General features: G+C 41.0%; 1 protein-coding gene across 1 annotated transcript in view; it reads left to right on the forward strand.

Annotated features, from left to right (window-relative positions):
- The window catches only part of SLC28A3 (solute carrier family 28 member 3), a 79369-nt gene that overhangs the window by 3551 nt on the left and 61965 nt on the right, over nucleotides 1-13853 (forward strand). Inside the window, exons 2-3 of the mRNA XM_061612341.1 lie at nucleotides 9708-9800; nucleotides 12132-12214. Of these exons, the coding sequence (XP_061468325.1) occupies nucleotides 9708-9800; nucleotides 12132-12214 (176 nt within the window). The remainder of the gene's footprint in view (nucleotides 1-9707; nucleotides 9801-12131; nucleotides 12215-13853) is intronic.

Raw genomic sequence — 13853 nt, forward strand, 5'->3', positions numbered from 1 at the left:
GCCCATTGCAGCTGATTGGGTGGAAGGCAGGAAAACTAACAGTAATTTATTTATTTATTTAATTCATTCATTTATATCCTATCTTTTTCCCAGAACTGGGGCGCAAGGTGGCTTACAAAAATTAAAAGGAATACAGTTTAAAACATATAAATAAAACATAGAAGTTAATTAAAATATAATTTAACTACTTAAAGCCATTTAAAACATTGTAATTACAAAGTCACAGCATATAATTAAGCAAAAACAGCACCCTATTCCTTGCAGTCAGTTCCTAAAAGCCTGTTGACACAGAGAAATCTTCACCTGCCAACAGAAGGACAGCAGGCTCTTTGGAAGGCCTGATGGGCTTTTGGGAACTGACTGCAAGGGCTATTAAATAGGGTGCTGTTTTTGCTTAATTATATGCTTTTTTTTTAATTGCTATGTTTTAAATGGTTGTAATTGTATAGTTAATTATATTTTAATTAACCTCTGTGTTTTATTTAGGTAGGTAGAGCCAAAGCCAATGAGAGGCAGAGCCAACTAATTCTCATTTTGCCCCCATCGATCTCTCTGCTGAGTTCTACAAGGGCAAGACTGAGGCTAAGGAGGAGGAAGCTGACAGCCAGAGTCAAGTCACCCCCCCTGGACGGGTTGTAAATAAGAAGGCAGGGAGGTTGGGGCTAACTCAGGGCAGGCTGATGTTGGTGGGGAACTGCCCCATTGCCCTAATGGATCTGCCTCCAATGCACCCCCCTGAAATGGAATGAACACAGGATCCTATTGTACCTGTATTCTTTCCAATACAGGCTGTGTCAGGGGAGCGGGAAGAGATAGCAGACTGAGAAAATGGGAAGGGGGAAGGTTAAATATCCATCCTCCAGTGCCAGAGATCAGCGCTGGGGTTCCTTAAGCTACTTTAAAGTTTTAAAACATTGAAAGAGCCTATTGCAGACCTCCCATATCCTGACTGGTTTGGATCAAAGTTTCACACTTCAGTTCTCAGAGATGAACAAAGAGTTTAATTATTAAACTTAAACGAAGAGCATCAATCAGTGGTAAAGTAAATCCATTCTAGTTCATTGTCCTAGAAAGTAAATAAGAGAATTTTCAGCACATATCAAGAGCTCAGACATAGCTACCTGTTTCCTAATGGTCAAAAGGTCGTATGAGTAGCCCTTTCTAGGGCTTCATATGAACATGCATTAGGAGGAGTGGCCTTACAGTTGCAGTCTTCTCCCATTCCCTTTCTATATGTGTTCATTATAAGTCCTTACAATGCTTGGAAACATTTTTTCTGACACCATCCTTCCCTATATTTCCGATGTACAGGCTGTGACAGCCATAGTTTTTGTAGCCAAAACAGCACTGAACATGGACAAGAAGTGTCGGCAGACTGCACTTGAGAGATGGCAATACGGGGGGGGGGGGATACAGGAAAAAAATGTTTAGGAGGAATAAACCAAAGGGGAGGGTCAATGATGACTGGGCATGCTCAGTGGCCATGGAATGCTGACTAACAGTTGGGATCAGGGAATGGATGGAAAACACAGCATGAAAGGAACTGAATGCGGCATCGTATTGTGGAAGAGGGCATGGTTCACTGACTGGAACAATACACAGGAATGCTCCACATTAGGGATGGGGGAGAAATTGGACTCTGTGCACATTTAAAGACCAATTTATCAAATTCACCCTTTCTGAAACAATGTGCAAACCGAAACACAGCCATCCTTCTAAACTCACACTTATCCGAATTTTGTGATACAGTTCTCCAATGAAGCAATGTTTCAAATGTATATATTAAGGGAAACTGTGCACAAAATGAATACACTGGTGAAAGTAACATACAAAAATGCATTCTGTTAGGATAAATTGCTTGCAAAAATGTGTACATTAGTCAAAACCACCTACAAAAATGTGTTTATTAGGAGAAATTCGCACTAAAATGCTGAAGAATTTTCATGAGGATTTTTGTTAAAATATGTAACTTGCTGCAGAAATGTAGAGAGCTGAATTTAAGACTGGAAAAATGAGAAACAGAGAAAACCAAAATTGACAGATCCATCCCTACTCTACATTGCAGTGTTTTGCTGTAGATGGCATTTGTGTAAAAATATTAGACATTGTTCTCACATTGTTCCTTCAAATCTCCCTTGAAACAAATCCAGTTGCTTCATCCTCTCTGGATAAGCCCTCTAAACAGTTGTGCCTAGGCTCAAAGTTAACAGGCTTACCACATCTGTATCCCACAGGGTTGCCAACTTTTGAAGTGATCCTTGTAGCAGACTCTTTTTAACAGACGTTTGAGCGGCAACAATTAGCAAGTAGGAATGTTTTAGCTCCAAGCCATGAAAAGCTTCACCCACTCATTTCTGCACAGCAAACCTCTCTTAAAGGTACAAGTGCATGACAGGCTGTTTGTAGTCTTACACACACACACAAACACACACACAGCTATAGACCTAAACAGTAGTGGGCAGCTGATAGTAGGAGATGCTCAGGTTGCATCTGAGTTCTCCCTCTCTGCTCTGAAACTGTGGGAAGACCTACAGCAGTGGGGGTGAAAGGGGAAGGGAGGAGCCTGCAGCTAGGGAAAATGGGAACAACCATAATGCCCCAATAGAACTGGAGATTTGGGGGCAGGAGCATCCCACAGCAATAATATGTGCCAGATGGAAGCAGCCCCAGTTATTTTATGTATGTCACTTTGGAGATCTTTCTGGATCAAACGGCAGAGTAGAAATCAAATTAACAAGGGGGAGCTGCAACAAAATATTGCTATTCAGGGTTCCACCCAGCCTGCCTCACCCTTTTCCACCACACCATTTCCACACACACCCAGTTTTCCAAAAACAACCCTCAATAGACACAGCATTCTGTGGTCACTGAGAATGCTCAGTCCTCATTGGGCTGTTTGGGTCCACCACCACCTCTCAGGGTTTTTCCCCCTAACGTTTTCATGTACTTCTGAAAACCGTTCTGGTTATGTAAGGATCGACACTTGGAGAATAAGTTCACACTTACTATATACTGGTAATACATTTTTCCATGGTGTTACACACTTGATTCTCATGTCCTCTAAGTCATCTCTCACAAAACAGGTTTTGCAGGCTCTTGGAGCATTAGAGAAACCATGGTTAGGTGAGCTGACATGACCAGAAACAAAGCTCCATCATGCTATTTTCAGCACTCTGAAGACTGGCGCCTATCTGTCCAGCCATACCGTTGGACATGGAAGATGGTGACAGGCCTAGCAGAACTTTCCCTGATGGCTAAGCAGAGATTTGAATGTTCCGCTGGGCAGGGTCTCCTGCACAAGTTCTCCAATCATTTCAAGTGGGGCTTAGAAGGGAGAATGTCCCGGTAGATTTTGCTCTTGTGATATAATAATATTCATTGGGTTTTGTTTTTAAATAATTCTTTGCTATAAGCCCCCTCAACACACAGAATTGACACAGGAAGGTGGGAGATAAATATTTCGGAACATAGGAACACAGGAAGCTGCCCTAAACTGAGTCAGACCATTGGTCCATCTAGCTCAGTACTGTCTACACTGACTGGAAGCAACTCTCCAGGATTCCAGATGGGATTCGCTCCTAGCCCTACCTGGAGATGCCGGAGATTGAATCTGGGACCTTCTGCATGCAAGACTCTTCTACTGAGTTAACCCTGGTTGTTATTTTGTTAAAGAAACTAGCTTACCTAATACCATGCAGGAAGCTCATAGCTGATCTCAACAGGGTTTTTTTTAATGACCTCATGCTTAGTCACTGTGCTCTATTGTGAGGAACTGTGGCTTCTTTCACAACTGTGTCTTTCCCATCAGCATTTGTGCAATTCAAATCTCTTGAGGAAATACATGTTCATCAGGTTCAAACTCTGAATCCAAACCAGGACTGCCCATGTAACAAATCCCGAACAAACATCAACCTTCTGAATAGTAACACTTCACAACATCATAAGCAAATAGTGGTATCTGACTAAGTCAGGAATAGGGAAAATGTTTTACAGCCAGAGAGCTGCATTTCCTTCTGGACATTTGGGGGGGGGAGAGAAATGCCAGTGGTGGGTGGAGCCAGAGGCAAAAGTGGGCAAAGCAATTAAAGTGAATGTTACCTTTGTAGAGTAGACTACTTTCTATACACACTCATATACCCCTTTCTATCCAGGAAAGCAAGAAGTATTATCACAGTTCCAGGTTGTATTTTAGCCAGCAAAATCAGGGTGCAAAACAGAGCCGTTTCCCACCTCTCAAAGTGGCCTGTGGGGGATGTTGCTCCCAAACTTGATCTAGAGTCAGAAACTAGCAAACCTTCTGCCAATATTGTATCTTCAAGCACTGTACATTTAAACCAGGGCTTGGGAACCTGTGGCCCACAAAATGTTGTTAAGACTCCAACTCCCATCATCTGCCCCAGCCAGCATGGGGTTGTAATCCAGCAACATCTGGGGAGCCACAGGTTTCATTCCTCATTTAAACAGTACAGTCTAAGGAATGTAAATCATCACTGTGTCTCTTTCCCTATTTGCAAGCTTCCACAATAGCATTTAGCAAACATGTCTGTTTATTTTACCCTATGATTATTTAGACCATGGAACTTTACATTATCAAGCCATTTACCTCTGCATTCACTTTGTCTTTTCTCTTTGTGATTACATCACCTGTTGACATAGTCATTTACTTGGGGCAGTGAAGTTAAAACTAATACACTATTTCAGTAATGTTTGATTCCTGCCAGATCAAACTTGTTTAACAGCTTAGATAGAAGGAACAAATTGTCCTCACAATTCTAAACCACTAGACCACTCACTTGCAGCACAATCCTATCCCCACTTACTTGGGATTAAGCACCATTGAACAAACTTCTGAGTAAACATGCATAGTAGCAGAGCTTGGAAAAGTTACTTTTTTGAACTACAACTCCCATCAGCCCCAGCCAGCATGGCCACTGGATTAGGCTGATGGGAGTTGTAGTTCAAAAAAGTAACTTTTCCAAGCTCTGCATAGTAGTGCACTATTAAATTGACTTAATAGTAATTCCCTTCTCCTAGGCATTCTGAAAACTGTAATTCCCTTTTTCTAGGGGTCCCTGGGAACTGTAAGTCTGAGAGGTGGAGGGGGGAATCTTTAAGTGATAATAGTCAGCAACTTTACTAAACTACAATTCCCAACACTTCAGGGGGGACTATGATCATTAAACCAACATAAGTTTGTAAATTTGGCTTTTTAGTTTGCCTTCCATCAATACTGCACTGTTATGATGAATTCATTTCCTGATGTAGTATAACGGACAGTAACTCTGTAGGCTCAGCTAACTCCCTGAGCTTTTTACACATGTTGATTCAGGGTAAGAATGGGCATGCATCATGGTGACAAATTCCAATCTGATCCTATATAACTTCATTAGAATGTGTATAGAGCATCCACATACCCATGCAAATGTTCACACAGAGCGGTCTCTGGAGACTTTCTTTTTTTTTTTTTTTTTTTCAATAATTTTTATTCAGATTTTCATAAAACATACAAGACGAAATCATAAAACATTCAAAGACAAAAAACAAAATCAAAAATAGTTAAACAAAAAAAAAAAAAAGAAAAAAAAAATAAAAAATAAAGAGTAAAATATTGACTTCCCATTTGTCAAAGATCAAATCAGTTATAAGTCTATAATATATAACAATCCTGTCTCTTAAGTCATATTATAAAATCACTTTCCTCCAGTAGTTATCTTACTTAATCATCAAATCTCATAAACATTACTTTATTCTTTCCACAAAAAGTCAAAGAGAGGTTTCAATTCTTTAAGAAATATATCTATCAATTTTTTTTTTCCAGATAAGCATATCGATTAATCCATCTCATTACTAATTATGATAATCTTATTGTCATAACCATAGTCAAAATAAACATTTCAATTAATCCATCACATCAGAATCTGTTAGGTTCAGTAATTTCAGTAGCCATTGTTCTATTATCCCTATTAGTTCCATTTTCCATCTTCCATCTTCAGTAGTCTTGTTAAGTCCAGTAATTTCAGTATCCAATCTTCCATTATCAGTATTCCATAATAATCTTGCTGTCAAAGCCATAGTCATATAGTAAGAGTCTGATGGGAATTACCTCTATCCCAAATATTTTCTTGCCATCCATTCTGAATAGGTTGCTGAAATACTGCTGTAAAATCATATCTCTGTTCTTTTTTTCAAAATACACTGGGTCATCTCTTGAAAGTTTTTCCATTGTCACATGGCTGCAGTTAATTCCATAGATTTTCTCTATATTGGGCTCCATCACATCATTCCAGTCCAGAAGATTATCCATGCCATTGATAACTTTATCTCTAGAATCTTCATTAATTTCTTCAGAGATAACATTGAGTTCCAAACAATAGATTTTATTTCTAAAGTCCATAGACTCCAAATCTTGTTCCTGTTCCACGTTTGTTCCAATCTCCGGGATCTCCTCTCTCACAGGGACCCCTGTTCCAGTCTCCAGGGTCTCCTCTCTCACAGGGACCCCTGTTCCAGTCTCCAGGGTCTCCTCTCTCACAAGGACCCCTATGTCTTTAATCTCCTGTGTCTCCAAACAATAGATTTTGTTTCTAAAGTCCATAGACTCCAAATCTTTTTCCTGTTCCACGTTTGTTCCAATCTCCGGGGTCTCCTCTCTCACAGGGACCCCTTCCAGGGTCACCTCTCTCACAGGGACCCCTATATCTTTAATCTCCTGCTTCATTTTACTCAATTCAATTTTCAGCTCCTTACAACCCTGTCGCAGGTTTTGTTTCGTTATCTCAATCTCATCCATTATTTTCTGAAACATAGTTATTTCCAGATTCTCAGCCACTTTCTTAATTGCCATTTTAAAAGAAAAATATAGGAAAACCACTTCTTATTTCAGCAACAATTGGGTTAATACTCCAAACTTGGTGACATCACAGTATAAACAGAGCAGACAGCCTTATCTCTCCATGCTTAAGTAAACAAAATGCAGTTCCCAGGATCGAAACAATTAATGGCGGTCGTCAGGAAACAGATTCGTCAAAATAAAATAGACCAAAAAGAGAGTAGTCTCAGACAATATAATATTCTTCAAAATAAAAATCTGGAATAGAAATCCCTCTTCTGTGTATATCTTTAGAATGCAAATCCAGGACAGCTTTTTGCAACAAAAACAGAGATAAGCTATTAATTAGTGAGTAGCAGAGAGAAGTTATGGCTCCCCAGTGAGATGTCAAAAACCGATCAATCTGGCAAATCTCTTTTAAACAGCAACAATTTAAGTCAAGTAAAAGAAAAATATAGAAAGAAGGGTGCTTGCCTGTTAGTGCGTTCTCTCTTAGAAGATAAGATGAACGTTCGCTTTATCAGATAGAGCTTGATGTTGAAAATCCGTCCCACCTTCGTCGGCTGGACCTCGTCCCATAAATTAATGAGATCTGGTCGTCCCAACAAAAATAGGCTTTGAGGTTAATCTCTTCGTTTCTCCCTACCCGGGAGAAGTTTAATCAGTCAAAAAAAAAAAAAATCTGACTGATATATCTGAATAAGCTTCTTTTGAGGCAGGAGCCCGTCTCAAAAGCAGGCACAGGCTAAGTCACCCTTCCCGGAAGTCCTGGAGACTTTCTAGACATGTAGACAAAGACATGTAGGTCAGAGGTGGAGATGGTTGCCCCAGCGCAGCACCAATTGAATCTGAAGGAGCATCGCTAAAGGGCTTTGACTTGCTCCCTCCATCTTCTGTGTCCTGCCCGAGCAGGATGATAACAGCATGCGTTAGCACCAATTCAGGTACCACTCTAGGAAAACCAAGATCACAAAACATCCGATGTTCATACCTATGAACCTTGGGTGACCCCACCCCACTCCACCCTTTTCAGCATATCTGTCCACAGGACTGGTGATTTATAATTCTCTTACAACATGCATTTGACATAAGCAGTTTCTTTCATCTGGGTGGAGTCTGTCTACGTTAAGAGGCTTAATTGTTTTATTTTCATTTCCTGAATGCCTCTTCAGGACAGTAGATTATTCAGAAGTCATCCCTGCTCTGGGATGCAAATAAGGTATTAACTTGAATGAAAAGGGATTTACATCTAGCATAGCAGTGAAGCCATACTTAGAATAATGTTGTCAGCAATGGATGGGGACAAGAAAACAGTGCTTCTTCGATGGGCTTGGATCTGGAACAGAAACCTTAACAATGTCAGTCACAGAGGGATTCCAAAGAAGCACCAGAGAATCTAAACATTACCTGGCTATGTATCTCTTAAGGAACAGGATCCTTCATTGTGGAGTAGAGTGATCAAACACAAAAGAGGACAAGGCTCCTATACTTTGAATAATTGTGTAGCACTGAACATTTTGGCTGGCACAACTCATCATCCAGATAGAATGAATTGCACCATCTCCTGAAACTGTCTCTTTTATATGAGGAGCATTATCTAACTTTGCTTTTTTCTAGTCACCCAGTTGCAGCCTTCAGCAACCTGGTGCCCTCCAGATGTTTTGGACTATAATTCCCATCAGCCTCACAAAGCACCCAAACCATCTGTAGGGTGCCAGGTTGGCAAAGGCTGTCCTATTGCAAAAGAAGGCATCCTTCCAAATTTGCTGGTTCCCCAAAGGGGATTAGCAGGGATGGGGAACCTGCAGATCTCCAGGTGTTGTTGGACTACTGCTCCCATCATCCTTAACTATTGGCCATGCTGGCTGGGGCTCTTGGGGGTTGGAGGCAAACAACACATTTCCTATTCCTCCAATTAAAAAAGGGTGTTTAGATTAAATTAGTTTTTTGGGGGACAATTGGCATCCTAGAATCTAAACCCTGGTTATGGGACTACTAGGTATAGTGGTTAAGGTGCTGGACTAAGACCGGGGAGATCAGAGTTCAAATCCCCACACAGCCATGAAGCTCACTCAGTGACCTTGGGCCAGTCACTGCCTCTCAGCCTCAGAGGGAGGCAATGGTAAACCCCCTCTGAATACCATTTACCATGAAAACCCTATTCATAGGGTCGCCATAAGCTGGAATCGACTTGAAGGCAATCCATCTCTATTTTTCAATAAAACTTTGAGTTGGGTCATTTTGGTCATAGGGAATCTGAACCAGACTAGAATTGAATATTGTGAATTCACTACCTGAGTACTGTACTGTGAATCCATTCTGCAACACTCACTTTATCCATTAAGTGCCTCGCATGTTTCCTATAATGCTAACTGCTAACCTGAATTCACAATCACCCATTTCAGATGGTCAAGCTGTGTAAATGAAGGATGAGTAGCAGGGTGTGGACCATGTTCATGCCCTATGCCCTAGAAGAGTTCATTTGAAAGTTGGAATAACAGAGTATCCACCTGTAGACCTCCACATGAATGTTGACATTTGGAAACAAGCCAGGGCTCTCTGTTGCAAACTCACACCATCTCTCTCCATGCACAGTTAGTCAATACAGTTAGTCAATACAGTTAGTCAATACAGACTGAGGTTGCATATATACATGCTTACCTGGGAGTAGGCCCCACTGAACTCAGGTAGACAGGTATAGGATTTCACTGTAAGCTAATGTGTGAAAGTGGCTACTGTCTGTCTTTCATTCTGCTGCCTTCTTATTAAGGTATTGTAGTGTGGCTGCCACCACTGTTGTTGTCCACTGTGCTGAAAAAGGTGGATATTGACTTCTAATTTAAACTCATCCTCTGTTTTCAATTGCTGTGCCTTTTAGGATGATGTTGAAAGTGAGGTTCCAAACAAGAAAAATGATACAGCATTAAGAAACAGGAACTCAGAAAGAGACAATATCCTCCATCTTAACCAGGTAAGAGGTACTTTTCTCACTAGATAACTGCAAGCAGTTCTGAATCTGAGACAGTACCAAACTAAAAGCCAAAGTACACTTCCCCTAGCACCCTTCCCCAAGCTGGTTGTTGCACTCCAACTTCCATCAGTCTCAGCCAGCATGGCCAATTCTCAGGGATGATTGGAGTTTTAGTCTGGTAACATTTAGAGGACACCAGATTGGGGAAAGCTGCATTAAAAAAGCATCAGGGGGGAGAATGGGATCATGGGCAGAGTGAAGTGTAACCATTTCCCCATGCCCCACAGTTCTGACAAAGATCACACACACCTGCAGCTTCCCTCTTGAAATTAATGGAGGGGGGATTTTCATTGAGACTATGGTGCAGGGGAAGCCTCTTCCTGCGGTCCAGATTTTGATCGTCCTCTCTGCTCACTTTTAAAAATTATTATTATACAAAAAGAATACATTAAAGGTTATGATAATTTTAATATAAACTGCAGCTTGGCCCTAAAACTACAATCCTATGCAGTATTAAGATAGCTTAAGTCTATATATTTCAACAGAGGAAGGTGCATCGGGCTGGGCTGTGAGTAAAGATGGAAAAGAATGTCATTTGTCCCACATTTTTAAGCAATCAGACCTAATGTGCACCTCCCAGACTAATATGTAGACTCTTCCAATTTTGCATTTAGCCAAATTTTGTGATTCTGTTCTCAGCTAAAAAACAATAACAAAATGCATCAAAAGTGTATTTTAGGCTAAAACATGTTTAGAAATGCATACATTGAGATAAATGGTATTTAAATACTTTAACATGGATTTCAAAAAAATATTCAAACATTAATGCAGAAAAAGACTTATGAATACGTGCCAAATTGACATGGACTGAAAATAGACTGAGCCAAATATCCCTATCTCCAGGGTTGCAAACTTATTCACACTTTATTGCGAGTAAGTTGCTCTGCCTGCACTCAGCATGTTTCTGATCAGAACTTCCTATAGTGTGGAATAAAATTATGAATTGGCAGATCATGGATATAATACTTAATGGCAATGCCTAGGATTGTGGCAGCTATATTTATAGCCATGGAGAACATGAGAATTGCTGCTTAATAGAATTCTGATCTGCTGATTCACACATTACACTTCTGTGTGAGAGTGTGTAGCTAGGAAATGACTGACCTGCTGAATAAAAACTATACTTTATGAACAGGCCCAAAAAATTTAGGTACCTTCACTTGCCAAGTCTGAATTTCTTAAGCACCTCCATCTCACACAACCCGGGCTTCCAGTATGGCTACCATTAGGTTTGTTTTTTAACAGATTTTGTGCTGTTAACAAGCACAGATAACAAGTACAGCTTTCCCTGCATAAAGGTGCAGTTTGGAAGGGCTGCATGCAGCTATTAAAGGCACATGGTGCCCTCCAGATATATTTATATTTAGTTTTACATGTATATCCCACATTTCTCCAAGGAGCTCAAGGCGGCATACACACATAGTTCTCCCCTCCCAATTTTATTCCCACAACAACCCTATGAGGTAGATTAGGCTGAGATACATTGACTGGCCCAAGGTCACCCAGTGAGCTTCGTGGCTGAACAAGGATCTGAACCTTGGTCAACCATGTCCCCAACCATGTCCCAGTCCAACACTCCAAACTCTATACCACACTGGTTCTCACATAGCTGCTGTTGGACTCCCATCATCCCTAGCCAGCATGGTCAAAAGTCAGGGATGATGGATGCTGTAGTCCAACAATATCTGCAGGGTACATATTGGCTACCCCTGCTTTAGATGTTTTCCATCAGAGCCTATACTGACACATCACAAAGTCAGAGAGTGTTGTTTACATCTTTAATTCTAATATGCTAGATTTTAAAAAAATAATATAAGAATAGTTGGGAGAGGCAAACTGGATCAGGACTGAGGCACTGAAAGGACATTTAAGGCTTTGCCTCCACCATGATCCTAATCTGAATTGAGAAGGGGCCACGCTAGCTATTTATTAATTTTAATCAAGCATGCCCGGCCTAAAGACATGGATAATTTCACACCTAATCTGACCTTCTCTCTCTCTCTCTCTCTCTCTCTCTCTCTCTCTCTCTCTCTCTCTCTCTCTCACACACACACACACACACACACACACACACACACACACACCTTATTCAGATGGTCTGGGCAAAGTGAAATGACAATGCTCCCATTCTGGTTAGGAGCCTGTTGCAGATGAAAGCCTCATTCCCCCCTATATCTGGCCTTCGAAATGTGATGCAAGGAACAACAGATGACAATAACATTTTTCAAGATTTTTTTCTTTGTTTCTTTCTTTGCCACTCAATCCCTGCAGCACGATACAAACATCAGCATTGAGGGTGTTCAGCAAGTGGACAAACATGAATCTGGAGAACACAAGAGGCCTGGGTGTAAAGGGTAAACATTTTGTTTTGAATTCACCACCTACTGTTTTCCTCTTCAAGTGAAATGTTAGCATACAGCTGCATTCTGACTGTCAAACTGGTACTCCACACCATAATTTCAAAGCTTCATTGCTCTAACTGATGCGCAGAAGCCTATTCCAGAGCTCATCACTTGATTTTGAAGTATATCAATGTTATCTTTCCATTCCTCTAAAGTAATACAGAAGAGCGTGTACAGGATTGCCCCATTTTATTCTGACAAAACCTGGGGAGATTGTTCACTTTGAGAGACAATGACTTGCCCAAATCCACAGAATGAATTTCATGGCAGAACTTCCAACACTCCCGCCACTACATTATGCAGGATGTCATAGATCAGGGTTGGGGAACTTCAGGCCTGGGAGGCAAATATGGCCCTTCGGGCCTCTCTACCCAGCCCTTGGGACTCTTCCCAGGCCTTGCCACTCTCCAGATTACACCTTCTCTCTAGGCCACACCCACCCACCCAACCCTGCTCCGCACCCTCCTTGAGTTCTTTTGCCTGACTAGAATGTGACCTTGAATTGTGCTAATGCCTCTTGCCTGCCCGGATGGAGAGATCTGTGTGCATATACCTGACTTTTGCATGGCTAGAATGTAGCCAACTGTACAAAGGTAAGAATCACATCTCTTGCTCTACCCACTTTTGTCTCCGGCCACTCCCACTTTTACATGTGGCCCCACCTACCACTGGCATGTGGCTCCTGGAAGGTTAGTGAATGTGGCCCTTTGGCTGAAAGAGGTTCCACACCCACATTACAGATGAACATATCACAAACGTTGATAAAATTAAACACTAGATTGTCACTTGGTAAAAGTAAGCAGCAGATTATCACATTGTCTAAACTTGGTACTATGAAGATGATAAGAAAAGCCCTGTTGGTTGACACTTAAGGCCTGTCTAGTCCAGCATCCTGTTTCTGTATGGCCTGTAGTGGCCATACAAATGCCTATGGGAAACCCATAAGCAGAACATGATGTCTTTTAATCTTTTTTTAGTTTATTGCTGTTTTAATTGTTTTTGTTAAATGTTTTTAATGAAAGTAATTAATTTTAATGTCTCTTGTAAACTGCTTAGAGGTTTTCTTGCAATCAAGCAGTATATCAATTTTGTTAACTAAAATAAATAAATAAAAATGAGGACAATAGCCCTGTCCCACTCTTATTCTCTAGTGATGGGTATTCAGAGACATGGTGCCTTTGCTCCTGGATTTAACCATCATGACTAGGAGTCATTGATAGACGTATCCTCCATGAATGTGGCTAATCCCCTTTTAAAATCATACACGTTGGTGGGAATCCCTACATCCTGTGGCAGTGAATGCCATACTTTAACGATGTACCATGTGAAGAAATACTTCTTTTAGTCTGTCCTGACTCTCCAACCATTCAGCATCTTTGGATGACCCTAGGTTCTATGATGAGAGAGAGAAATGCATCTTTCTCTCCACCTTCTCCATATTGTATATAAGTTTGTACTCGTCCATCATGTTCCCCCCTTACTAATCTTTTTTTAAAAAATTAGCAGCACTGAACTAGAAAAAAAATATAGGTGGGGCAGGACAGGCACCAGCAGGGGGCCCTGTCAGGGCACAGGGGCTTAAAACTGAACC

Source organism: Rhineura floridana, chromosome 1 (genome assembly GCF_030035675.1).
Source record: "Rhineura floridana isolate rRhiFlo1 chromosome 1, rRhiFlo1.hap2, whole genome shotgun sequence".
Classification (NCBI taxonomy): Eukaryota; Metazoa; Chordata; class Lepidosauria; order Squamata; family Rhineuridae; genus Rhineura; species Rhineura floridana.